The sequence below is a fragment of the Perca flavescens genome, chromosome 18 (genome assembly GCF_004354835.1).
Source record: "Perca flavescens isolate YP-PL-M2 chromosome 18, PFLA_1.0, whole genome shotgun sequence".
Taxonomy (NCBI): domain Eukaryota; kingdom Metazoa; phylum Chordata; class Actinopteri; order Perciformes; family Percidae; genus Perca; species Perca flavescens.
In genome coordinates, this window is record NC_041348.1 from 8,643,101 (window position 1) to 8,670,623 (window position 27,523).

Below are 27,523 nucleotides of genomic sequence, written 5' to 3' on the forward strand. Positions count from 1 at the left end.
CTACTAGGCCTACTTGGTCCCACAATGGGGAAATTTGCAGTGTTACAGCAGCATAGGGGGTAGTGCAAAAACAAGAAGCATCAGTAGAGAATGCAAAATATAATATATCAGTAGAAAAGGCAGGAAAAAGCCGTAAACTGTAAAAAAGCAAGTGACAGTAAAAAAAAGCAGTTAACGGTAAAGGCAAAATATAATAGCTTAAGTAAACAAACTGAATGGTTGAATAAACAGTATTGATAAATATTTGTGATATTGCACAAATAAGTATTTTAACGTGTCAATATATATATATATATATATATATATATATATATATATATATATATATATATATATATATATAACTTATTCATAACTAAGTATCTCATAATTGAACCCTACCCCTCTTATTTCTATTAAGACAACTGTCTATTTTTCTATATTCAATTCAATTTCAATTCAATTTTATTTATAGTATTAAATCATAACTACTATCTCAAGTCACTTTACAGATAGAGTAGGCCTAGGTATAGACCACACTCTATAATTTGCAAAGACCCAATTTTTTCCCACAAGCAAGCATTTGGTGCCTTTTATTTTGTAAGTTGGAACCGGAAGTTACCATGCACTAACCTCGTTGACATCAGTGGGTGCTGCGTGCTGCCGATGTGACGTTGGTTACGTTACATTTTTATAGCATCATTGCAGGCAGCTAGCCGACATTTGCACACCTTGATATGATGCAAACAGACCGTTTTTTAATTGTATTTTATTTTTATCGTTAAGCTTTAAAACGTGTCGTCTACGTACAACTAGGTGAGGTCTCAAGGGAAAATATTAACAGTTGCGTCAAGCTTATAACAAGTTGTCAGCGTTATTAGCTATTAAACGATGATAGTGAAAGGCTAATGGGATTAGGCTAACGTGCTAGCAGTGAGCGTGCCCCATGTCAACACATTATTTTCGGAACTAAAATAATTTACGTCAAGAGGGTGAAGGCATGTCGTTGGCATCCTGAGGTACATTACAGACAGTCATGGTTGGTGGTAAATGAAAGCGGCACTTGTGAGTTAACCAACATTAACGCTAGTTATAAACGACCTGCGTCTGCGGAGTGTGGAGAAATGACCACGCCGCTCGGGAGGAACGGGTTAATCGGGCTTGCTGTCGGAGCTACAGCCGGTTGTGGCTTGATTGCCTTCATAATCTACAAGGAGATCGTTAGGAGAAGATCCCAGAGACTGGTGCTGGAGGCCCGGCCAGCTTCCCGGCTGTTTGACGGGGTGGATAAAGCCGTGCTGCTGCAGGATGCCATGGATGCACAGGGTGGGTTGGCTCTGCTCTGCCTGGCACTAACCCGAGCTTGTCTTGTGTGTGCAAGAGAGCGTAATATATGTTTGTTTCCAACTGCATAAATGGTCCTTTCAAAAGTACCTTTTCATGGTATGTAAGAAAATCTCTCTTCAGTTATGATGATGAATCAGGTAGTACCCGGGCCTCTGTAAAAGGGGACTGTGTGATACCATTTAGGCGCACCACTTCTGGACAAAATTATTTAATATTTAATAGTATTGTCGATAATAGGAGGAAAACTCTGACATAGCTTTCCCCTCCCAATAAGAGAGTGTCCTACATTCAACACCTTTAAAACTCACTTTAAACAGTGGCTCCTAGAAAACCAGAGATGCACTCACTTTTGTCACACATTTCATCACCCATACACTTTCACTGTTACATTTAATGCAGTATACAGGTGGATGAACAATGTCTCTGTCAGCATTTTTTATTTTATTTTTTTGTCAATGGTTATGTCACCAATATGTGTACCTTTTTTAATGTATAGTGAATGAGTGCTTTATGACTGCTGGCTGTCTTTGTGTTAGTCCTATGTCACCTGCCTAGGGACTGTTTGAATCACTCTTAGTTTGACTCCTCGCCTGAGACAAGTTTACATTGGGTAGCCCTTCCAAAAGCTATTGCCCCCTACAACACAGCTCCCAGGACGCCCCCACTCCCTTCTCCACCACCATGTTAAAGTGGCAATGCTATGAGGCTAAAGATGAGGGACTTAAAGATTTGATGAGGCAGGAGCGTTAAAAGGAGCTTAAGTTAAGGTGGTTCATGCATCTTGGGGGGGATTGTTGGGTCTTTGTAAATTATAGACTGTGGTCTAGACCTACTTTATCTGTAAAATGTCCTGAGACAACTTCTGTTATGATTTGGCACTATAAATAAAATTGAATTGAATCTTATCCCTGTAAAAACAAACCAGGGGCTCACACCTCAGTCTCCCAGGAGGAGCTGGAGGAATTGGGTAGGGAGAAGAACGTCTGGGCTACCTGTCTTAGCCTTCTGCCATCACTACCTGGATAAACAGAAGAAAATAGACGGACGGATGCATGTTCATGTTTGGAGCGTGGGAGAAGGGTTAGGGGTCGGGAAGACTTAACTAAATTACAAGTCCAAACTCCCATCTAATATGTTGTGTCTCCCCATCTCCTCCAGAGGTGGAGGCCCAGCAGCAGGCTCTGGCAGCGGTGGAGGCTGTGGTGCAGGGCCTGTCCCCGGAGCAACAGCTGGAGTTTAGGAACCAGCTGGACGATGTGCTGACCTGCGTGGCCTCACTGCGCTCAGAGGTGGCTGAGCTGAGGGGCGGCCTGCAAGACATCGCCCAGCAGATTATCCAGGATGTCAAGTGAGTCACAGTTGTGAACGGTATAGCATCTGCCCTACTGAGCCTTTTCGAGGATGATGCCAAATCAGTGGCAGATCTACAGGGGAGGGGCATGGGAAACACAGGAATCAAGATGATATGTTCGAGAATAATTGTAAATCATACAATGTCACAGAAAGCATAATAATAAAGCTTGCTTTCTGCCACACAGCATAATGTTGTCATTGAGTACATGAAACTTACAACACAGTAATACAGCAGAGATCTTATTTATTGATACATTTCAATAACTATTGATGCAGCTTAACGTTATGTGCTAGCGTTAGCTTATGCAAATGCTCGGTGGGGAACGTTAACGTTATAAGGTTACAACATCGTTCAACGCGTTCATTAAGTTATTTTAAGTATAATTTTTTTGATCAAGGTAAAGACAGCACTAGGCTAACCCACGATTACGTTTACCAGCTAGCGTTAACGTTAGCCGTAGATAGAAGACAAATCGACTGCTAATTTAGCCAGCTATCCCACCCTGGTTTTTCTGCTTCACTCCCCGCCGCTAAGGGACTTCCGCCAGGATGAAAGCCGACAACAGCCCCGGGGACACGACACATCCACAGTTAGCCAGCAGCCAGCCACTATTGTTAACTTACAGCAATCCGAACCCAGCCAGCACAAACTCCAGCGCCCGGGTGATAACGATGCTAACGACAGTAAAAGAAGGTTTTAATGATTCGTCGGGGAAACAGACTGTCCAATTCTGGCTGTCTGCGGTGTTGTGCTGAAATTGTCTCCCCTTTAGCGTTTAGCGGTCTTCTTTACAGTTACGTTGGACCCACAAAAGATGAAGGTGGGGAGAGTCCAAAAGCAACACCCGGCAGCCATCCTATTGATGTAGGCGTATCCTCAGCCGGTATCTCCAGGGCCGCGAAGTAAGTCTCTCAGCGGTGTTGGGTAACGTTACAACAACCCCTTTTACCCCCAGTGCTAAAAACATCCAAAAAGTGACACTGACGTGAAATATATTGTGATATTGTGGTTTTAGCTGCTGCCTAATGTTAGGTTGCTTGCTCGCTAGCTGGTCAACTAGCTTGCTACCAATACAAATCGAATCAAGAAACTTAATTATATGGGGGTAACTGCAGCTATTTTTATCAGAATGACACAAGAAATAAACGTTACTAAATGCAACATGGATATAACTGTAATAGATAAACGCATCCGTGAACAGATATATTTGAATCAGCAATATAAAATCCACTACCTCTCACTTAGCACAGCAAATTAAACCAGGTTAACAACAAATACAATGGGATTAAGTAGTCTAAACATATCTGTTGTGTGTATGTGGCGCACACAGTCATAATTTCTGATAAAATAAGACTCATCCATTTTCTTTCTATTTGTGTCTTATTTTATCACTAATCATGATCAAACAAAAGGTAAAACTAATTCTATGATAGAGGGAAAAACTGTAAAACTGCATTAGATAATTCTATTTGCCACACAATCCATTTGGGGGTTCCCATGTACCGTCTTCCCCTGCCACCCTCCCAAGACCTCTTGCCACCCCTTGACCCCCCCCCATGAAAAATGTTCTAGATCCGCCACTGCACGAAATGCTATATTTCTGGCAGGGCCATCATGACCGAATCATATTGTGTGGACAAACAATATTTAAATCCACAATATTTTTACTTTAAACTTGGCACACTTACATTGGTGATTTCCAATGATGTTTTTATAATGTTTCAGGCTAAATTCCTGGGGAATGTGTTATGTTTTTGTATTTAAGTATTTCTATTAATAAAGGCATAGTGCATCTTTAACACAGGTCTGAAACAGATGCATACAGTGTGACTTGGTCAAACTGTAGATTTGATTTTTTTTCTTTGAAAGTAACTTGAAATCTGAAGGGAACACCGAGCCTCGAAAGGTTGTGTTGTGTTTAATGTATTCAGCAGGGGAATTGTTTTTTGCTAGAAACACACAGGTATGAAGGAAAAACAAAAATGTCAATTTTATTTTTTGATTTGTATTTATTTTTATTTTTATTATAGAGAGATATTGGGGGGGAAAAAGCTTCTTGTGTCGCAACTAACCAATGACAGAAGGTAAAAGACCTACAGAGATACTTTGATTAAAAAGTAATAATAATTACAGTTTATGCGTCTAACATCACCTTGTTAATAATTAGATAATCATTAATTGTTTGTCTCTGTTGTACTTTGATGAGAATGGCTATATCACTCAAAAATCTGGTCAGAAAAAAGAAAAAAAAAGGTCACACAAAAGTCTTTGGAAAACTTTCATCTTAGCAAAAAGATTCTGCAAAAGTTTCTGTTGCATGCAACTTGAGGCAGCAGGATTTCCCATCTCAAGTGAATGCAGCATAAATGTATTCTTGTGCTCTCGTCCAAATAACAGTAACTTGCATGCGTAGCACAGCATGCATGTCAGTGTCACAGCAACAAATGTAAAGGGTCAGTCACACACTATACGCTCACATTGTAAATATTGCAGATCATTTTCCTCTGGCTCTTATACCATAAGTCTCTCCCAATCCACCATGACTAAAGTTATTAAGGAGCAACTTAAACCTGCTCAGATGAGTGAGTTGACAGTTTGTAACATAAACATAAAATGGAGTATGGGTCATTTTGTTTCTATAGTTTGTAGCTGACTTTGCTATTGGCTGTTGAAACCGGTGACGTCCCTTACGCTCTAAAACCAGCCTCTGGAGACTTGACAAGCTGAGTCGCAGTTAAGTGTAAAATCACCATTAAACATGGTCTCAGTGCACATTACAATTAAAGGAACACAGAAATAACAGACAGCAACAAAACAATTAAACAGCATTAAAGCAGTAACAATAAAGAATACAAAACCAGCAACATAAGAGAATAAGTGAAAAAGCTTTGTCTGTGAAGGACGCAGACAGGATGGTGTGTTATGGTTGGCTGTAGTATAATGAGTAGAGGTGGGTTTTCAATCTAGATTTAAAAATCTCACCTGAGTGAGTTTCTTTAACATGTGGTGGGAGGTCATTCCACAGATGAGGGGCACGGTAGGAGAATGCTTTATAACCAACTGAAGAATTCTTTACTAGGGGACCGACTAGGAGACCAGCATCAAGGGAGCGGAGAGTGCATGCCGGTGTATATGGTGTAATAAGCTCCGATAAATAAGGTGGTGCGAGTCCATGCAGGGCCTTATACGTTAAAAGAAGAACCTTAAAATCAGCTCTAGCTTGTACTGGGAGCCAGTGAAGAAAGGCCACAACGGGTGTTATGTGATCATATTTTCTAGTTTTTGTCAGGATTCTGGCTTCAGTGTTCTGAGCAAGATGAAGGCCTCTCGTGGTACAATTTGGAAGACCAGAAAAAGGGACATTGCAGTAATCAAGGCGGGGGGACACAAATGCATGGATTACAGTTTCAGCATCATGAAATGATAAGATTGGTCGAATTTTTGCAAGGTCACTGAGATGGAAAAATGGTGTCCTGGTAATAGCCTTGATGTGAGACAGGAATGTCAGGCGAGGATCACAAATCACACCAAAGGTTTTGATGCTTGAGCTTTCAGAGATAATACAACCATCAATAATAATACACAGATTCTTAAACAAGTGACCATATTTGTCATAATATGTCTGTAGGAGTGCCTTAAAGTCTTTGACTGAAAGCAGAACATAATGTTACCATAATCAGAATGTTATAATAATGGGGTAATACACCAGAGTGGGGCTGGCTCCCCACATGGAGGTTGTCGGTGTTGTTTGACTGATGTGAAGGTGTGCTCTTCCTCCCCCACATTCAGAAAGGGAGTGGAGGACAGTCAGCGGGTACGTCGGCGGCGCCATTTCATCCACCGGGAACGCAATGACTCCACCGGCTCCAGCTCCATCTACTTCACTGCCAGCCAGGGCGTGGCCAGCACGTATGAAACCACCAGCGAAGGAGGGTATGTTGTTCAAAATCAGTACGCTCACTTAATGATTGGGCGTACTGTTTATATTGTATTTCTGGTGATCTCATATATTATACTACATAATGTATATGATTGTTGAGCAGTATTTTTTTTCAAAACTGCATTCATTTTTTTCGTTCAATACTCCTACCTTTTTGCTCTGTTTCATAGTCATTTGATCTAGAGGATGGATATCCGAACCGAGCCCGTCGGGACCCGGTGGTACACCAATGGGCGGGGCCGGGTTTGGACAGATATTGATGTTCGGGTTCGGGTCGGGCTTGATAAGGCATTGAACATTTTAAATTTAAAAAAGCTTATTATGTAGGTTTGCGCCTATGCTAACGTGCGCTTGTTGCCCAGTGTGCACTGATGCGCTCATCTGTTGACATATCCGAATGCCTTCCTACAAACGTACATGTGTCATTAGTATGAGAAAAAAAAACGAGATTTTCGGGCTTGGGTCGGGTTAAGACCTAAATATCTTAATGCCTGTCTGGCTCGGGCCGGGCTCGGTTACTGCTCTGTCGGACGCGGGTCTGGCTCGGACAGAAAAATGCGGCCTGAAAGGCACTCTAATTTGATCCATGTAATTTTAAAAAAAATTGTTCAATGCAGCTTTTTTATTTGTTGTTAGTGTCTTTGGTTTGTGGGGCAGATTGGGTGGCAACAATCCTTATCCTCTGGTAAAGAGTCCTGGAGTAATGGCCTGTGAGTCAAGTAGTAATCTTGTGCAGGACCAGGTCAGGCTGAGATCCAGGTTTCATGCAACTGTTTTTTTAAAGGCTTTTTAACAAGCTTCATTAGCTAATTCCTGTTAATCTCTAAAACAACTATTTAACAGGCTGTTAAATAGTGCCCAGTGTGGCTAATACTAAGTAACTGACTGACCGACTGATGCCAACATTATAAACTTGTCCAGGTTTTGATTCTCACCCTGAGACACAAATCAAGCCCCAGCTTGTCATCACAGTGTTTCCTCTATGTTGGTTTTGTAGTGGCGGCCCACCGTGGCAAAGTTTCTGCCACCACGGTATTAGAAATATAGGGCTGTACAAAAATTTGTTGTCGCGGTTGCCTTTTAAATGATCCTGCCGACATAATGCAATGATAATGAATAATGTTCGCCGCTCACATTGCAATTTAACAACAAGTGGAACTATTCAGAGGTTATTGGGCCCGTCCAATTTAACGCCACATACTGTTGTGTTGATGGAGTTTATTGTCAAAATGTTCACTTTCTTCCGAGTCGACTATTAAACGAAAGGCTCTGCCAAAACGTCACCGCGGTGGGTCCGTTCTAAGTGTGGGTGATGTAATTTTTTTCAATGCTGTGAGCACCACACACACATTTTCATTCACCTTCATTTTATTGTAACAGATATCTTTTGTTTTGTTATTTGAACGAACTGACCCTGTAAATGTACCGGAAACTGAAAACAGAAGTAATCCCAAATCAATATAATGTGAATTTCCAAGTGTGGTTACTTAATTTAAATGTCCAAATTACTAAACCACCAAATACAAACCCGTATGTCCCAGGTACTCGACGGCCTACGCTGAGTCCGACTACACCGATCGTGACACAGACAAAGAGGAGGGTGAGCAGGAGCCTGAACAGGAGTCCGAGGAAGAGGAGGAAAGGAGCTGTGCCACTGTCCTCACCATTCGCCAGGAAGACTCCCAGGAAGAAGAAGTGGAGGAGGAGGATGAGGAAGAGGAGGAAGATAAGGGGAGGCTTCAACTGGTGACTGAAGTTCCCAGTGGGGAGCTGGCTCTCCTCCTGGCTCAGAGTGACATCCTCCACACAGGAGACGCCAGTTTAAAGGCAGAGGGCTTTCGCCTGCTGCTAGACAACCGAGCAGAGGTAAGGGCCAGCAAACTAGTGCTGAAACTATTCATAATAGAGGTGTCACGATTTAGATTATAAATTGAAAATTGATCTTGCTTTCAATTTCAATCATCAAAATGAAAAGCAGAATCTGCGATTCTTAGGTTGTATTCTTTTTTTTGTCCAGCCCTGACCAACTTGCGCATGTCCCAATAAAAAAAAAAACAACAACACATAGAGACAGCGTAGCTTACCGGCCGTTAGCATGCAGCTCATGACACAGCTTACCGTCACTTTTCCTGACACCGCGGCCACTGCTGGAGTCGGAGAAACCACAGAACTGGAAAATCCTGCTTCCCTGAAGTCACTGGTGTAGCAACATTTTGCCTTCCTTGTGAGTTATATGAAAACACACATAGACAGCAAAAGAAATGGACAATGTGACACTGTTGTTTTCTACGGAGACCAGTGAAGGATATTAGAAGCACTTTTCCGGACAAATAGTCTTTAAACGCTTCAGATGTAAAGTTATTCGCTGTCAAAGTGACACCAAAATGAATGGTAGTCAATGGGATGCTAACGGCACCTGATGGCTTATTAGCTTCAAAATGGCGCCATAGGAGGTACGCTGAAAACACAACAAACTAAAGTGTGTTGGCCCACGATGGGGCTTCATGGTGCATTCAGGTACACCCTGTAAACTCCAACAAACTCAAACTGTTGTTGTAAAGAACCTTTCTGCCATCTAGTGGCTTTTATTGTTACATAGCCATTAGCACTGGGGGAAAAAAAATTCAACATTGAATAGAACGGTGGATTTGGAGAATCTTGACACCCCTAAGTCATAATAATAATAATAATAATAATAATAATAATAATAATAATAATAATAATAATTAATATATTATTATAGAATAAAGTGTTTTCATGTAGCACAAGTACTGTATATGTTCTGTGTCCACAGTATGGAGACAGCAGGGAGTTTCTATGGCGACTGGCTCGGGCATACAGGGATATGTATGAATCCACAGAGGATAAACAAGAGAAGAAGACCTACGCACAACAAGGTAATGGACACACACACACACACACACACACACACACACACACACACACACACTGACCCCTAATATAATGATTATTATATTAAGTCTTGACTCAGGGTAATAAATCTAAGTAAAACAAAGGTAGAAATAACCAGTCAAAAAAGCCTAAATTAAAAATAAGTTGTACTTACTTGGATTTTTTCGAAACCTTTTATTTGAATTTAGAAGACATTTGGTAGTGCTGAACAGTTAGTAGGCCCTGCAGCATGGCTCAAATGACTCATGTAGGGTTCCCATGGTCATGAAAAGTCATGGAATTTCAAAATCTCCCAGGCCTGGAAAAATCCTTAGGAATAGCAAAATCCTTGAAAGTTTTTGAATTTTGTTTTGTTTAATTCAAATAATTGTAACAGTAATCTTCCGTCTACAACCTTCCACATATTGTAACATAACAGCGCCGTTCATATGCATGTACTGTGCTTCATTAACACAGAGACAAGCTCGAGCATGCTTCAAACTCATGGTTTGAGCAGTATCGGAGCGAAATTGGAGGGGGGAGATAAGGGGATGCTCCAACATTTTAAGATGTACGTTTCTTAATTTTCTCCCTGCATTCCGTCTCTCCCTCCATGTATTTCAGCTAGCTGCAATTATGTTTGAATAGAGTTTGAATCTGATATGATTGAATAATGCCGGGCAGGTGTACATTTAATTTTTCATGGCTCTCTAATGACTTATGACCGATACAAATTGTATTGTAAAAATGTAATATTATATAGTTTTAAGGCTACATATACTTGCTGTGTTGCATTGTTTTTTTCCTTGCATCCAGAAATTAATTTATAATCAAATGCATTAAGAACACATTGACAGTGCAATCAGTTCGGTTTTCCCTAGCCAGTGCCACACTGACATAAGTGCTTTTAAATCAATTAAAAAATAAAAAATAAATAAAGGACACTGTATTGACTATGCCTTGACGTCAAATATGAACAACGCTGTCAACGGGCTTTTCTGCTAATGTTAGCTACCGACTGTTACTTTGAAACCATCCAGCAAACAGACGGTACCGTATGGTGATTTAACACCACTGCCTCATTTCACACACAGTTTAATAACAAAAGAAAATGCCGAGTGAACATTACTAGCTACGTTTTTCATGTTGGTTTTGAGCTGTATGCAACCCCACTAACCTGGAAAACGGTTTTAAAACAGTAACGTTAATACAGCGTGTCGGAGGAATACAGCGTCTCCTGCAACGGGGAGTCAAAGGGACCGATCCAAAGGGATCTTGTCTCATCTGGGGTCTGATAAACAGTAAATTCATCAAATTCAGTGACCACAACGCTATTTTCCAATAAACTGTAGCTGTCATATTTCACGGGACCCGCGTGCGTGCGCATTTCATGTCGCAGCATTCGTCGCTGTTTGTCACTTTGCCTAAGATTGAGTGACAAGCGGTACTCTCCCTGTTGTTTATTTGGTTGCCATGAGCGAGTGATGACGTCCTGTCACTGTTCCAGTTGCTCACCCTAAAGGGGAGAGACAGCGGATGACCGTGGGCTTGAGTTCAGTAGGGCTCACGGCTCTGCAGAGTCGTGTAATTACGACTTTATGACTTTTCATAAACAGCGGCGGTGTACATAGGCGGAAACCCTGTTGTGCCTCTGCCCTACTTCTGACACCGTGGCGGCACAAATGTTACCGTGGCCAACATAGAGGAAACAATGCATTCTATCTGAAGATCCTCCACCCCCCCCAAACCTTCAAACCCCTCCACTCAGGTTGTGGAAAAGAGTAATTCAAGGAACGTGGGAGTTTGGAACATACCCAGCAATAACCAAAGTACTGTAGACTGATTGTGTCTGCTTACAAAGTTACTGCCTCGCTTATGAGCACCGTTGTTCTGGTCAATTTATTAAAAGTAAAACCAGGCCCTGACCCCCCCCACACAGGTGTTTTGAGTTAACCTGGCTGATTAGAGCTCTTCCCAGGACTGTGTGGGTGCGTATAGACTGATGGATATCTTCTTGAGTCTCTTGTTAGCTTTGTTGCACCAGTTAGGGCGGGACAAATGACAGCTTGACCATTCTTATTGGTAGAAAAGATCTGTGACCTGATTGGTTCCCATCTAAGCTCTGGCCCACCTTCAACTTAAGCACAGGTCGAATCAGCCAGATCAACTGAAATCAGCTGCGCGCGTGTGTTCAGAGGCTTTAAGACCATTGTAGTTTTTTGTCACCGAGCTGTTGTTGCAGGTCGAGAGGAGGCCGAGCTGGCCCTGAAGAAGAACGGCCTGAATGCCGAGTGTCACAAATGGTAAGATGGCCAACCTCCACCTAACATTTCAACTCTGCATGGATATCGCTGCTACCGGTGACGAGATTCGGTTGTGTTGTTAATGTCGCAACTGTGCGATGTTTTTGGCTCCAGGTTTGCTGTGCTGACAGAACTGACCTCCCAGCATGATAGCATGCATAGCAAACTGAAGAGCAGCCATATATTAAAGGTAAACCCAGGCACCCATTTTGGTTATTTAACTAATGTTTCCAGTACAGTTTACTTTAATCCTTAGAGTTGTGTATGTACCGCATATGACTTTTTGAGTTTGTTTCTCCGATCAGGAGCATCTGGACCGTGCACTCGCCCTCAGAGATGATGACCCCATGTGTTTCTACCTGCTTGGCAGATGGTGCTATGAGGTGAGAGAAGGGGGGGCTGTATTTTTGAATATAGTGTTAACTCTGGTCTTATCAGAAGCACACTTTATCAAAATATCAACACTGTGAACAAGCAACCACATCAAGTACGCTCGTAGTAGTTTAAAGGATTCTGTGACAGCTGTGTGTCTGTGTCTCTGCAGGTAGCCACTCTGGACTGGTTGGAACAGAAGGCAGCGGCTGCCCTCTACCAGAGCCCCCCCACCTCCACACTGCATGACGCGCTTGAGAACTTTCTCAAGGTACTAGAATACTGTAGATGTAGAGCACGTGAGCGGAGCACGAATGAACGGTGGGGGGGGGGGATTTTGGATGAGTCGCGGAGCGGATTTTTTTATTTTAGGTTGGCGCGTCTCCTTATCTCCCGCTCCATCCCACTCCCAATTTCTTCCCGGTACCGTTGACACCGTGAGTTTAAAGCATGCCCCGGCCTGTCTCTGTGTAGTCTCGCCTTGCTAGGCCTATGTCCACAGCGCTGGGAAGGAAGGTCTGGCTACACCACACAACGGTGCTGGAAAGGAGAATTAACGCTCAAGGGGTCGTTTGCATTTCTTTAAACCAATCACGATTGTCTTGGGTGGCCCTAAGCTCTGGACGCAACCAGTGTGGATCTTCAAAATAGTTTCGGGAAGGAACTGGTTTTGGGTGGAACATTTGCACCGCAAAAGAAAAATGCAACATACAATATTAAATGAAGGGAACTGTTCACACAATACAGTAACATGAGCTATTTAAAAGGTGCTAAGTGATGTGACGCGTTTTTTTTAGGCTACAACATTTTTTGTCATATACAGCAAACATCTCCTCACTATCCGCTAGCTGCCTGTCCCCTGAACACACTGTAAAAAAACATGAGATGTTTGCTGTATGTGACGAAAAATGTTGTAGCCTAAAAAACGCTTCACATCACTTAGAGCACCTTTTTAAATGACGTGTACATGGTTAAACGTAATTCGCTCTTACCAGTGTATCGCCATGTGTATTTTGTCCATGGCAAATCCCCGCTTAGTCAGTCCCAAAACGTCCCAGTTAGAGAGACAATGCCGTAAACGTATTCTTTGTAAATCTTTACAATCATCCCCCGAACAAACCAAGCAGGCCTGCCTTGTTGCACCATCCAAATTGTCCTTAAAACTAGCCGTTTTCAGCGGAAGTTCTCAGCGGTCCACTGCGCTCACATGCTCTGTGTAAGGGTCCTGGCTGGACTCAAACCAGGAATTTTAAGGTAAAGAAGTACATGTTTTAAAACCCCCCAATAACCTTAGAGCCCCCTTACCCACAATACTTTGAGAAAAATGGAGGAGGGGGGAACTTTGGTTTTGTTTGCCGTAGGCCCTCCACCTTTAGCCGAGAGTGTCTAGTTGGCTTTTCCTTTTTGTATAAATGTTTAACTTTGACACGTGATTGTAAAAGCGACTGTTCCATTAATGAAATATTTGTCTCGTGTGTCTCTGTATTCCAGGCAGAGGAACTCAGCCCAGGTTTCTCCAAGACCGTGAGACTTTACATCGCACAGGTAAGCACTCGGGTGATCCCACAGAGTCGTTTGATAGAGGATACAATGGGGGGACTCGACCACACCCAGGCAATGTGGTTTCTGCCAGGATCATTTTTCTGAAAAGGTTTTGGCAGGTGAAACCACTTTGAGCTTTTCCAGGATCATTTTTGTTTGTTGTTGTAATACTCGTGTCGGCCACAAGAGGCTTAAGTCCAGCCAGAGACTGTTAATATGGTTCTTTTTTTTTTTTTTTTTTACTTTTACAGTCTATGAGTGCACCACTATCCCATGTTCTACTGCTGATATAAAGACATGACAGTAATGTTACATAACTTGCTAACGCACACTATATGTACTGGGGCATGTATGAATAAAAATTCACCTGGTAGAAAACATAAATGCCTTTTTTAGTACTATTTATGCGCTGTATGCCCGTGTTGACACGTTGTGTTGGCTGCAATCTAGCATCTACCAACACGGGGTAGTAACGCACCTCAGCCTTTTGTGAACAAAATGATTGTTACAACAACAAACACTTGGAAGGTAAATATACTGACTAAAATAATCCTGCAAAAACCAACCCACCTGTAGGCAGCCGGCTAAAGTAGCTTACAGGGCTCAAAAAAGAATTGCATAAGTGTCCCCAGCCCCCCAGCCCTGTTCCCGACCAGTCATACAGTTATCAGATTTGTCTTGTGGGAAGCAAGTATAACTGTGAAGCCTTTTAGGGGCCGTCCATACCAAAGTCGCGTTTTTAACTATGCTGCACGTTATAGCCTACAACTAAATGGAGACAATGCCGAGAAAACCAGTGTTACATATAAATGTTTGTATACAGTGTTGCTCATGAGTATAGGAACCCATGCTAAAGTTGACTAAAAAGAGGAATTAAAAAAAATCATCTTTTAGAAATTTATCTTAATGCCTTAATTGAAAAAAATGAGGAAAAATCCAACCTTTAAGGACAATTTTCTTTGTGAATGAATAATGTATCGTAAATAAATGTTCTTCCTTAAAATTCCTCCCTGTATTTTAAGTATAGACACCCCTTTGGTAAATTCCCATAGAGACAGGCAGATTAACATTTTAAAGGCCAGTTATTTCATGGATCCAGGATACTATGCATCCTGATAAAGTTCCCTAGCCCCCCCCCACATCATCACATACCCTTCACCATACCTAGAGATTGGCATGGTTTTATTTCAGTTACCCTAAAAGCTGGTTTGATTCGCATTGAGAGATTATCTTATGGAAAGTACCCCATGCCAATCTCTAGGTATGTGATGATGTGGGGGGGCTATTTTAATTCCAAAGGCCAAGGGAACTTTATCAGGATGCATAGTATCCTGGATCCATGAAATAACTGGCCTTTAAAAATTTAAATCTGCCTGCCTCTATGGGAATTTAACATAGGGGTGGACTTACTTATGCCCCCTGTATTTGAAGGAAGAACATTTATTACATATATACATTATTCATTCACAAAGAAAATTGGTTTCCTCAAAGGTTGGATTTTTCAAATTGTTTTCACTTAAGGCATCAAGATCAATTTCCAAAAGATGATTTGTTTTTTTATTCCTCTTTAGTATTCCTATACTCATGAGCAGCACTGTAAGTTCAGCAATTTTGTGTCTCATACTTTATTATTAAATTGTGGAATTTTATCATATGCAAAAAACATCAGCATAATAGATATGGCCCTGCTCTCTAAATGTGGGCAGTCGGCCAGTAGTGTGTTGTTGTGATTGTGAGGAACATTAACACTCATCATGTTATCATTGAACTGTTAGTGTCACAGGAAGCTGGGAAACATCTCTGAGGCCACAAACTGGACTGAGCTGGCTCTGAAGATGCCCACAAACTCTAATTATGTAAGAGCACACGTATACTCTACCTATTATTATAACAAAGCTTCATAATATTCACCCCAAAAATGTATTAATACTAACTGTTCTATTTTTGCCTTTTCTTTATTTCCAAGGATGAAACGACTAAACTGGAGGCTCAGCTTCGAGTCTTAACTGACAGAAAAACCTGAAATTCTTTGTTCCTGAGATCCATCAGATGAAGCCACTCAGCCGATGGCACTGATTGGCTAGTCAGGCCGCCAATCCGTGTCCATCCAATCGGCTTTTTTTTTTCTTTTCCTTTGTTGGTGGATATCTACATACTGTCACTGTGAAATGGAGTTTATTGATATGATTGTATATTTATTTTCTTTAATATTGCTTAATTGAGTCAAGATTGCTTTAAGTAGTACATATTTTAATGTATATGGTATATTTTAAAGGTATAATATGTAGGGGCCAGACATACAGAGAAGAGAGAGCGCAGGGGTTGAGCGAGCTAGAGAGTGAATGAAGAGAGGGAGCGACCAAAGCAGACATCGGGAATAAAATGCTCTTCTCTCATTGGCTCACATCGGTTATGTCCTAAAGCATAAATAAACGCACACCGTCGCGTGGTAAAACACAGGACTCTGACCCAGGAGAGCCAGGATCGCGTCCCGCCTGTGGCAATCTTCAACTGCGTATTTTTTTTTTTTTTTTTTTTTTAGCCTTTCCCAATGTTTCTTTCCTAAACCCAACCGTTTGTTTTCCTAAGCGTGTTGGGGGCTAACGATTATTGGAAATGAGAATGCCGTTATTGGGGTTACACACCCACGGGGGGGCCCAGCGGCTCTCTGCACACGCCCAGAAACGTCCCGCCACTCCAAAGTAAGAGAGAGAGAAAAAAAGAGAGAAAATCCAGGCCGAGTCTCTGTAGATAGACACCACCATGTTTCTAATGGGTCAGAACTGATGATTAAGAGGGATTACTTTTCTGTTGCCTTTAAAATGCTTTTAAAGGCAAGCATTGCATAATATACATTTTAATGTTTTTACTAATAATCTGCAATTAAACAAGTAGGTTTTGTTTTTTAGCACCATATTCTTAATTTAACATGCAAAATTGCAAAATTACAAAAATAATCATTGTCACTTCGCTTCAGTGGTTTCCGGTCATGTAGATGGCTTTGGTTTAATTTCTTGAAAATGCATTCTGAGACAAAGTTTTTTTAATTTTAGCACCACCACACTGCATATGTTCTGACTGACTGATAAATGTGATGAGTTATCGGGAATCAGAGCTGCTAATCCAGTTTGATCAGTAATGTTTTAAGGGGGTTTATCACTGTCAAATTATTTGTATTTTATTACAAATTTATTCTATATTGTTCTGCTGGGTCCTTCTCAGTTGCTTTTGGACAGAGGTTTTGTGGATTTAAATGACACTTCATTAACGTAAATGTAGTAATATTGTAGTATTTGGATCACAATCTCAACCATGAAACATTTTATTCTAGTTAAGATCAGATCTCCCTTCCCCCCCTCAGGTTGTGACTGAAAAATGCTAATTTTTGATGTGTACCTAATTTTCCTTTGAGTGCATTTGCTGCCTTTGAACTTTGAGTATTTTTACATTCCTTTAATTTTCTAAAGTTTGTGATGAAACATGACTTTAATGGCACCTTCTATTTTAATGTATCCTTGTTGAGGTTAATTATGCAGTCAGCGCTGTTAAAAAAAAATACAGTGGATTGGTTTCGGATCCCGCAATGAAGTTAATATGCATTGAAGTGACACATGGATAACATTGAATAAAATTATTTTGTGCTTGTCTTGTAAACTTGTAGTTGAACATTCAAACGTGAAATTCTTCCATGACCATGACGCTAACAAACAATACCAGTTGACATAATGGTAAAACAAATTTAATTTAGCCTTGAAGCTTATATACAACATGTTTCGGTAAAGACAAACAGAAAAAAGGGACACAGCGGTAGTGGTGTGGCTGGAAAGAGGGGACATCGGAGATATTACACACAGTATAGCTTTGTAGAAATGCTTTCATTGCAAAATAATGTTTCAACAGCATTCCTCGGAAAACACGGCCCTGTCAGAGGACACCACTCAACAGAAACGCAGACAGAAGTTAACAGAAAAAAAGATCAAACTATTTAAAATAGTTTACAAAATTATTTGACGCACTCCATACATGAAACTGCAGAGGTGCACTGCATTCAACAAAGATTTTTTTTTTTCTGCGAATTAGGACATAGGATCTCTTAATTATCAAATCTTTACTAATTATCCAAAAAAAAACATCTAATGATGAAGTAATCGAGACTTTGTTCATATTAGACTATACATTTTTGTAATTATGAGATAGTGGATCTTGTTCTTACACAAAAAAAGACCTCATGAGAGGTTTTTGTGTAATTATGGACATACTAACTCATAATGATGAAATGCCAATCTTGGAATTATAAAGTAGCATCTCACACATAGCATAACAGATCCTGTAATTATGAGATACCATGTCATAATTGTAGGAAAACGTGTTTTCTTGCTTTGTTGGGCGAAATGGGCTTCAGTTATGAAAGAAAACATTCCATCTTCGCGGTTGCACCCGCTGAGCTCCAGAGGGCCAGATCTGCAGCCTGGATCATCTTATGGACTCGGGCTCAATCGGCATCAAACCAAATCACATACCCTTCGACGAAGACTCCGTTTGAAGGCGGTAGTATGGGTGGGGCTCACACACGCGGTAATTTAGTCCAAGGAGTCAGCAGGTGTGACAGCAACCTTTAACTCCTCCCCCCCCAGCTGCTTCCTGCCTGTCCGCCAGCTCAGTCCTTGGCATCACCCACTCCGTCGGGGTTAATGGCAAACATGGCTTCAGCCTCGGGCAGGCAGGGCGAGTCGTAGATTTTACAGATCCTCGTCTCTCCTCGGCCTTTCCTCAGGTACAGACTGCGAAGATGGGACCACGTTTAAATCGGAGTGTAAACTTACAATATTGTCGCCAAATCTCTATTTCTACAGCACCAACAAGGCTCAAAATAGCACCACACTTCCATGGGAGCATAATGAGGGTTCCTACATGTAAAGCATTGAGAACTGGGTAAGTGCACAGACGGTTTATTAAAAAGATAGTTTAGAAAGACAGTACCGTTCACGTATACAGGCGGACGGCATCTTGGGAAAACGGCCACGACCAGTCGAATGACGAACGCCGCGCAACCAGCAACGTAGCTCAAGCACGTCATTCGACCGGTCCTGACTGGTTTCTCATGACTAGCGTTATAAGCTAATTAGCGGTTTGCGATAAAACTGGCCACATTGGATTAGCATGAAAACATATCCGAGAGAACGGTGGACTTGTTACTAGGCCTGTGCTCGATTGAAGAAATTCTTAGTCGACTAACACTCATTCAATTGTATCGACTAATCGATTAGTTGATTTAATCGACCGATCTGTAAATCTGAGTTTCTCCGCAAAGAGTCATGCAAAAGCACCACTTTAATTCTTGTGTTTACCAGAGATGTGACCGTACGTTTCTTGGAAATAAATCATTCAGCATGAAAAAAAAGCATAAAACATGACTAATAGACTAAAGAAATCTAAGTTGACTAAGACCAAAACGACCGATTAGTCGACCAACCGGGAGCGGCCCTACTCATTACCCATGTGTTATTAACCCCGAGGTTCATTTTGCGCCGGATTTGTCCTTTAAGCTTTGTGGTTGCGTCGTCCGACTGCCTGCTGCACGGCGCGAGAGAAGCGTGAGATAGAGATTCTGTGCTGTCGGTAGAAGAGCCATGAACTGAGCAGCATGCAATTTTTCCTTTATTTATTACAAGCGACAGTGGATAGACATGAAAGGGGGGGGGGGAGAGAGAGATGGGGGAGGGCACGCAGCAAAAGGGCAGCAGGTCGGAATCGAACACGCACCGCTGCAGGACTCAGCCAGCATGGGGCGAATTTCTTTTTAGAAATAAAGTCGCTAAGGTCTGAAAAGTTGCTAAATTTAGCGAGAAAGTTAGCAACGCTGCCCTTTTCGTGTACCTCTCTCCCCTGCCATCGAGCTCTATTAAAGATACACTGAAAAGGTAGCGATGTCCAAATAAGGCTTCATGAGCCATTAGTTGTATTTGTTGACCCGAATAGTTGGCACTCCTTGTTTAAAGAAAAAGGAATGGCAATTCAGTGTGCTTCCAACCTGCGCCATCTAGTGGGCTCAGGAAACATGCTTCACAACGCTTCATGTGGACATCACTACTGAAAAAGTTCAACCGGGCACCCGGATAGCTCACTTGGTAGAGCGGGCGCCCATATATAGAGGTTTACTCCTCGACGCAGCCGGCCAGGGATCGACTCCAACCAGCGGCCCTTTGCTGCATGTAATCCCCCCCCCACCCTCTCTCCCTCCCCTTTCATGTCTTCAGCTGTCCTGTCAAATAAAGGCCTAAAAATGCCCCAAAAAACAATCAACCATACTGCAAGGATGAATGCACACACACAAACACACACACACACACACACACACCATCACCTACCGTGTGGTGGAGGCATGAGCCATAATGTTGCCTCCGATTGGTTTTTTGGGATCTGCGGAAAACATGGCTGCCCCATCCACCTGGGCTACCACCTGGTTGGATATCACCACGGCAACGCCAAACTGTCGTGACATAGGATCGAGGCAGACAACAGTACAGTTACAGACGCCTCACTTTTTAACCCCTCGGGGGTTAAATGGATCACGCATCAGGACTTTATATTCATTACGAGTTGCCAGAGTTACAATCGACAGAGGATGTGACTAAACTAGAAGAACACTGAAATCCAAAAGGGTCTTCAGTATGCGGTTTTGAGTTGTTCTGCTCTGTCCTAATAGAGTCAGCGCCACGGGTGTCCGAGAGTACACCTGCACGCTGTCCAGCTGCCTACCTCGTCTGCCAGCCGGAGCAGCATGCGGAGGAAGCGTCCCAGGTGGCCCTGCCGGGCCGACAGCTCCCCTCGGCCCGAGTAGTCGGTCCTGTACAGAGCCGTGGAACTGTCCACTATCAGCAGAGCGTACCTGACGCACAGGGAGGGAGGGAGAGAGAGGGAGAGAGAGGAGAGAGAGAGAGAGAGAGAGGAGAGAGAGAGAGAGAGAGAGAGAGAGAGAGAGAGAGAGAGAGAGAGTTAGCTGCAGGGATACATAATGCAGCCTGGACTAATATCCTGCCTGTGCATACTGAAACACGTCACTGGACACGGCTAAGACGCTGATGGAGGACTGCATGGCGAATGCTACGGTAGTTGTTAAGGACACTGTGGTTACTAATGATGTCCAAATGAAGAGTCATGAACCACTTGTTAAATGTGTTGGCGCTCAAAAAAATAAATAAGTTAGGGCTTAGAAGGGGTCTGAGGACTACTGCGAGTGTTTTAAAAATGCAGCAGGTACTTCCATTGATCCAAGGTGACAACGCTATGTTGCACTGACCCATTTTCTTTATATGCGCATTATATTTTATTTGTGTTTGCTCATTTTTCAATCCGCCCATGTTCGTCCTCTTTTGTGGCCATAACTTGTTGGAGAAATATATACATGATGGCATAGTAATCCAAATGAGTTCCATAAAATTGTATGGCCCTGGTTTATTTTAAATAATTTCATTATGGTGGGATAGATAAGCACATAAGAAGTTGGGTCCAAATTAGTTTAGTTTAATGATAGCCTGACAAAGTCTTCTAAGAGGATGGAGGAATGAAGGTATGCCGTCAACTAGAGGTGTTGAAATTAATCAAATAATCGATGCATCGAATCGTGGACATGGACGATGCTGCATCGAAAATCAGCCGGGCCATAATCGATTATTTCGGTTTACAATTTAATGTAGGTCAAACAACCTTTCAGTTAACATATTCTGTTATATTTTGCACATTCAGGAAGTGCCATGTGCTCAGTGCTGTATAGTTTTATGTATCCAATTTATTTAGTATTACAGCACTGCAGAATGTTTGGTTTTTGAAGCTTGAAAAGCTATGAATTAAATATCCTACATGGTTTTTAATATTAAAAATGTATTTGACGCATCGAGATATCGAATTGAATCGCTGACATGATAATCGTAATCGAAAGATCAGTGAAGATTCACACCTCTACCGTCAACCCAAAAATGGGCTTGTGAGATGGCTAGAGTGGCACACAAACAGTTTGCCAGTGTATACACAAACAATGGGGAAAGTACTTAAGCTTTCTGGAGAGCTCCTAGGAGGCTGTGTACTGTAGACACTCTAATGTACTTACGGTGTCAGCATATATACATAATATGGTTATTTGGTTGACAGTTTGTGGTCTGGTCTATTGTATTGAAAATTATGAAAGGAGAAGAAAAAAAACATATGGGAAGGTGGTGATGGCGAGGGGGGGGGGGGGGGTTCACTGGTGATGTGTATATGTCGTGAGTTGTATGTTTTTTTTTTTTTAAATAAAAATGTCATCTATTTGTGATAGTCTGAAGCAGTGAAATCAGAAAAGCAAAGGGTCTGAAGAAAACTACACATCCACCAATCAAAAGGTAAACATTAACTGTGGTTAATATAGTCTTAGAACCCAACTTGGCAGAACCAGAATCTTATTCTAAGTATTTAGGCAACCGATTTAGTATTGACTGTAATTGTTTGATACGGTTTATACATTTTACTGTCCATTTGCACAATGCGCGCGCCACACACACACACACACACACACACACACACACACACACACACACACACACACACACACACACACACACACACACACACACACACACACACACACACACACACACACACACACACACACACACACACACACACACACACACACACACACACACACACACACACACACACACACACACACACACACACACAATGTGTGGGAAGTCTTATTACAGTTAATACTCCGCAAGCACACACACAGTGCTGACTGACCTGGACTCAGCCATCATGGCTGAGGCTTGGTACAGCAGCTGGGTCTGATGGTCTGTGTTGAAGGCTCGGGCGTAGGCCACGTTGTCCAGAACGTCGCTGCCTACCAGCCCATACCTGACAGCAGAAAGAGGTCACATTCAACTCAACATTAAGGGCTCCATTTTAACGATCCAAGCGCAAGGCGTGAAGCGCCTAGCGCAGGTGTGCTTAGGGCGTGTACGAATTCACATTTGCCAGTTTAACGGCAGAAAAAAAAAAAAAAAAAAGGGTCTGTGCGCCAGGCGCATGGTTCAAAAGGGTTGTACTTTGTGTCATAATTAATCATTCAAGTTTTTTTGGGGCGCAACATGCAATAAACCAATCAGTGTCCTCTCCCATTCCCTTTAAAAGCCAGGCGCGTTTGGACCTTGGCGTATTGCTATTATGGAGGATTTGCTAAGCAGGAAGGAGAGATTTTCAGGAGAAGAAACTGATCTGATCGTTCCCATTGTAATATTTTTTATTTTTAATCTTTTGCATGTTTGTGTGCTGTTGCGTGTCCCTGTGTGTGTAACAAGCATAGTGTACGCGCACATTTCACTAATGCGCTGTTAAAATAACAAGGAAATGCTGCGTTACTGACTTTAGACCAGGTTTTTGTTGGTCAATGGCGCGATCACTCAAGACAGCAATACGCCAAGAATGCACCTGAAAAACTGCCAAAGCTGGACAGGAAATGTGCTGACTCACCTCTCAGCTACAGCGAGCAGTCTCTCTGGTCTGAAGGTGCCCTCTGTGTCGATGTACATGGCTTTACCTTCTCCCCCGCCCTGATCAATGGGCAGCTGTGGACAGAAAGGACAAATCATTTAGAAACTACAGCACATAATTAAAAATCAGCCTTATTTTATGACCTTATATTCTGAAAATCTAATTTGGGACTTTTTGAGGATGTGTGTAAACCCTCTCTCAGCAGCCTGGAATCTACCTGGCAGGTGACAGCGAGCGTGTGGCACAGCTGGGTCTTCCCTGTCCGAAACTCTCCAAACAACTCTGTGATGGAGCCTGTCTCGATCCCACCTGCAGGAGAAACAACAGGTCAAATGAAACAAGGTTATTGTCCCTATAGAGTTCACATCAGTTTTTATAAAGGGCTGTGTCCTCGAGGTAACACGGACACTTATATATGTTATTATAAAGGGCTGTGTCCTCGAGGTAACACTGACACTTATATATGTTATTATAAAGGGCTGTGTCCTCGAGGTAACACGGACACTTATATGTTTTTATAAAGGGCTGTGTCCTCGAGGTAACATGGACACATGTATATATGTTTTTATAAAGGGCTGTGTCCTCGAGGTAACATGGACACGTGTATATATGTTTTTATAAAGGGCTGTGTCCTCGAGGTAACATGGACACATGTATATATGTTTTTATAAAGGGCTGTGTCCTCGAGGTAACATGGACACATGTATATATGTTTTTATAAAGGGCTGTGTCCTCGAGGTAACACGGACACGTGTATATATGTTTTTATAAAGGGCTGTGTCCTCGAGGTAACATGGACACGTGTATATATGTTTTTATAAAGGGCTGTGTCCTCGAGGTAACACGGACACTTATATGTTTTTATAAAGGGCTGTGTCCTCGAGGTAACATGGACACATGTTAATATGTTTTTATAAAGGGCTGCATTCTCCAGGTAACATGGACACACAGCCCTTTATAAAAACATGATGATGGAGCTCTGGCCAAATCTAAGTGGATGTGGTTTTCCCCCCAAAACTAGGAACCACTGACAGTAAGGATACATTTCTGGATGATATACAAGATGTACGCACCCTGCAGGAGTTTGTCGAGCTCCTTGGAGCCTGTAGAGATCTGGATGATCTCTGCTCTCCTCTGGTGGAACTCAGTAGCTGTGGTGAAACCCATGGGCACAAGTTTGGCAGCTTCAGCCTGAAAAAGAAGGGGGAAGAAAAACCACTAAAGACAGTACTTTTAATGGGCATACCAAAAACCTAACAAAGCATAAGAAGAAGAGCTAGATAGACACTGGTCGGGTCGAAATATCATCCTATATTATCATTGTATGTGTAAGCTGTTAAGTAACAGTAAATATCAACACAGAAATACTTAAATATTTCGAGGTAATTTAGAAACATAATACCAATTATAATTTGTCCATCAAAGAGCAATTGGGAACTAATTTTCCAAATATTCTGACAGCACATGAATGCAGCACAAACGTCCTATGTTACAAAAGTGAAAAATAATTTGTGTATCCGCCCCGTGAATCAAATCCGCTCCAAAATTGAATGGGTTCTTCCTTGGCCGATACTACACCCTTCCACTAATTTTTATTAAAATGGTGCCAGTAGATTTTTCATAATACTGCCGACAGACCAACAAGACCAACCAAGCCGAAAACATAACCGCCTTGGCGGAGGTGATAATGTCACTTTGATGATTGATGAGGATCATTGATTAGAATCCTTAGCAACACATACACTCGGGTCTAAAATAAAAACACAATCTTGATATCGACAAGACAGTCAGAACTGGTGAATTACTTTGGGACACTTTTTTTTCTTACTAGGATTTTGTCAGCTTTGGCCTCACTGATGCCTTTGATGTTGAGCAGCTCCTTTTTGGGTGCGTAGGCCACAGCCTCGATGGTGTGGAAACCTGCGTCTCCCAGCTTCTTGATGTCACTGGCACTGATTCCACATTGCTGCAAAAAGAGACATGGGAAGAAGAGATAGCCCAGCATAAATTGACGGGGGGGACCGCAAACAGTCCTGCTATTGGCCTAAACCAAGGAAAGTGGATAAATGTCAAGTCAGATGCAGCCAGGGCTCCGCCCCCCTCGATCACTACACAATGTGCAGGATTTACAGAGTTCCTCCTCTTTTTTTTTTTTATTTGGAACCTGCTGACTTAATCTGTCTATTAGAGCCTTCAAAAGGTCACGGTTATATAAATTTGTGAATAATGGCTTTATTCAAACTTGAGAGCATCATTGCGGTTGGAGCCGCAATGCTCACACAATAATGTGCACCTGGGTCAGGAGAGGCAGAAGTTTCACGGCTGCAGAACAACAGTGAGTTGAAATAAAGAAGTCAACTAACGGTGTTTTCTGTTCTCTCTTGGAGCACAGTCAGCGCACCAGTCTATAAAACTTTCTAAGTCCAATCTCGTTAGATTGCCGTTACATAGGTGCTTATTTGGACATGAGACTGACATTTACAATTACATATTTACATGATGAGGCGCGTGCCATAGCTATAGAGCTGTATTACAAATAAAATGTGAAGATGTTAACCCAGCCCACTTCCCAAACCGCAACATGCTCCCGCAAACCAAAGGTGCTTGGTTCAAACAGAAAATTGGAGATTACAGTTCTAAAAGAAGTGCAGTATAATTCAATAATTTCTAAGAAGGAATCAACTGTGTTCATGATACATACCTCCAGTCTGCTCAGAGGCTGGGGCCCAAAGCTTTCTTCCTCCTCTACCTCAGTCTCCGCCCTGACCTCGCTCCTCATAGCCATGGTCCGAGAGTGAAAACCTGGTCAATAGAGAGAATGCGGGATGGGATGCTTTCCAAAAGGAGGCATCATTTAAGAGAGAGAGCGAGTGTGATTACTGACACTGGTAGTCGAGAGACACCGCGGTGGCAGGACAGTGGCAAGCAAGCGGCATTTGTTTGGCACCAACGGAGGATCTGTCGAGCTGAGCAGCAGCACAGTGGTTACTTGTAGTCAGTTGAGAGCCGCTGCCTCGATTCACTGTCAACTATGGGTGATGCCAAATTTCCAGGGAAATCCCACGGGCGAAGGGTGCATGGTTTGTTGTCACGACCGCCCTTAGTAGTTTTAGGATTTTTGTGCTCATTTTGTTCTTCGCTTTATTTAACAACTTCCGCCAAGGAACTCATGATTTTGCTAATTTTGAAATAAAGGAACAAAAATACACTTTACTAATTATTATTTATACCTGCTAAAATAATGAAAAACAAATCCTTTTTTCCAAATTGACCTGACTTATTATTTTAGCAGTTTAATTAGGTTTAGGCAACGAAACTGGGTGCAAATGGCATTGTTGACTACTGACACATGGGTGCTAATGGCATCTACCTCAATCAAACTCGGACATCGATGTTGCAGAGGCAGGGTGACTCTAGACACATTGGGGCAGCTTGTGACATCAACTGGAACCCGATACCTTTTGGCACCTATAGGCACTCTGTGGTAGCTACTGGGTGGGGGTGGGGTGTGGGGGGAGGACATGCATACACTAGTCTCCTGTAGGTTTTCCCAGGAAATTTACCGACAAATTGCCACAATGGTGCCGTGCCGCTCAGCTCAGCAGATCCCGTTATGAACCACGATATGTCCTGATATCCGCCTGCCACCTGCCACTCAGGTGCCAGTGCCACTCAGAGTATCTCGGCCTTGCTGACATTTAAACACCCTTAGTGAGTTAACTTAACAGACTAACGTTGGTACATACAAAATTCTACACAAAATTTGGTAATAACTAAACGTACCCGGTGAAAATAACAAAAGAAGCCCAACCGTTAGCTTCACAACCGGTATAACGTTACTTTAGGTTCTAAACCAGGCTTATTTTAGGTCTTCTTAGCATTTTAACACTTTTACCTAGCTAAGCTGTTAGCTAGCTTATTAGCATTAGCGCTGTTTTCGTAACAGTTGGCCGTATTTCAACGTCAGTAACCCTATGCCAGCCAAAGTTAATTCTAATGATGCTGGATCGAAGACAGCGCCACAGCTCAAATACAATACTTATGTATGATCTATCTATTCCAATCATATAGCAAGCTACTTTAAGAGCGAGAATTTTATTTGCAATTGACCTACCTGCCGCCTTCTTGTTTCTCCCAAGTCAAACTCAAAGCTCCCGCGCGCAACGTACCAATAAACGTAATGACGTTGTACGTGATGACATCACCTCTCACAAGTTTTCAGATTGGTCACATCACGTTTCTAATCAAACTGCATGAAAAAAAACA

The 27,523-nt window shown here is 42.2% G+C and overlaps 2 protein-coding genes across 4 annotated transcripts; one reads left to right on the top strand and one right to left on the bottom strand.

Annotated features, from left to right (window-relative positions):
- The first annotated feature begins 596 nt into the window (after nt 1-596).
- Nucleotides 597-17,389, top strand: rmdn3 (regulator of microtubule dynamics 3). Of its 2 annotated transcripts, XM_028604479.1 has the most exons (13): nt 597-1,305; nt 2,485-2,674; nt 3,475-3,582; nt 6,470-6,613; nt 8,162-8,486; nt 9,415-9,517; nt 11,755-11,815; nt 11,930-12,005; nt 12,121-12,198; nt 12,360-12,458; nt 13,679-13,732; nt 15,505-15,585; nt 15,696-17,389. In XM_028604479.1, exons 1-13 carry the CDS (start codon nt 1,104-1,106, stop codon nt 15,750-15,752), a joined length of 1,578 nt encoding a protein of 525 aa, XP_028460280.1. In that variant the 5' UTR covers nt 597-1,103; the 3' UTR covers nt 15,753-17,389. The 2 variants fall into 2 exon arrangements, with proteins under 2 accessions (XP_028460280.1, XP_028460281.1); XM_028604480.1 differs by lacking the exon at nt 3,475-3,582.
- A 57-nt stretch (nt 17,390-17,446) lies between these two features.
- rad51 (RAD51 recombinase) lies at nt 17,447-27,476 on the bottom strand. Of its 2 annotated transcripts, none has more exons than XM_028604481.1 (10): nt 27,372-27,476; nt 25,959-26,059; nt 25,086-25,223; nt 24,331-24,448; nt 23,475-23,566; nt 23,237-23,331; nt 22,508-22,621; nt 20,489-20,618; nt 20,098-20,219; nt 17,447-18,510 (listed from the first exon to the last, which is right to left on the bottom strand). In XM_028604481.1, the coding sequence occupies exons 2-10, from the start codon at nt 26,040-26,042 to the stop codon at nt 18,387-18,389; spliced, it is 1,017 nt and encodes a 338-aa protein (XP_028460282.1). In that variant the 5' UTR covers nt 26,043-26,059; nt 27,372-27,476; the 3' UTR covers nt 17,447-18,386. The 2 variants fall into 2 exon arrangements, with proteins under 2 accessions (XP_028460282.1, XP_028460283.1); XM_028604482.1 differs by lacking the exon at nt 27,372-27,476 and adding an exon at nt 27,041-27,338.
- Between the last annotated feature and the right edge of the window lie 47 nt (nt 27,477-27,523).

Bases quoted from the DNA above. Each gene is read 5' to 3' on its own strand.
- rad51 (XM_028604481.1), bottom strand. From the start codon at position 26,042: ATGGCTATGAGGAGCGAGGTCAGGGCGGAGACTGAGGTAGAGGAGGAA. The intron at 24,449-25,085 runs GTAAGAAAAAAA...CTTCTTTTTCAG, and splicing joins CCAAAGCTGACAAAATCCTA to GCTGAAGCTGCCAAACTTGT. The intron at 23,567-24,330 runs GTGCGTACATCT...TTTCTCCTGCAG, and splicing joins GCTCGACAAACTCCTGCAGG to GTGGGATCGAGACAGGCTCC.
- rmdn3 (XM_028604479.1), top strand. From the start codon at position 1,104: ATGACCACGCCGCTCGGGAGGAACGGGTTAATCGGGCTTGCTGTCGGA. The intron at 1,306-2,484 runs GTGGGTTGGCTC...CATCTCCTCCAG, and splicing joins GGATGCCATGGATGCACAGG to AGGTGGAGGCCCAGCAGCAG. The intron at 12,006-12,120 runs GTAAACCCAGGC...TTCTCCGATCAG, and splicing joins AGAGCAGCCATATATTAAAG to GAGCATCTGGACCGTGCACT.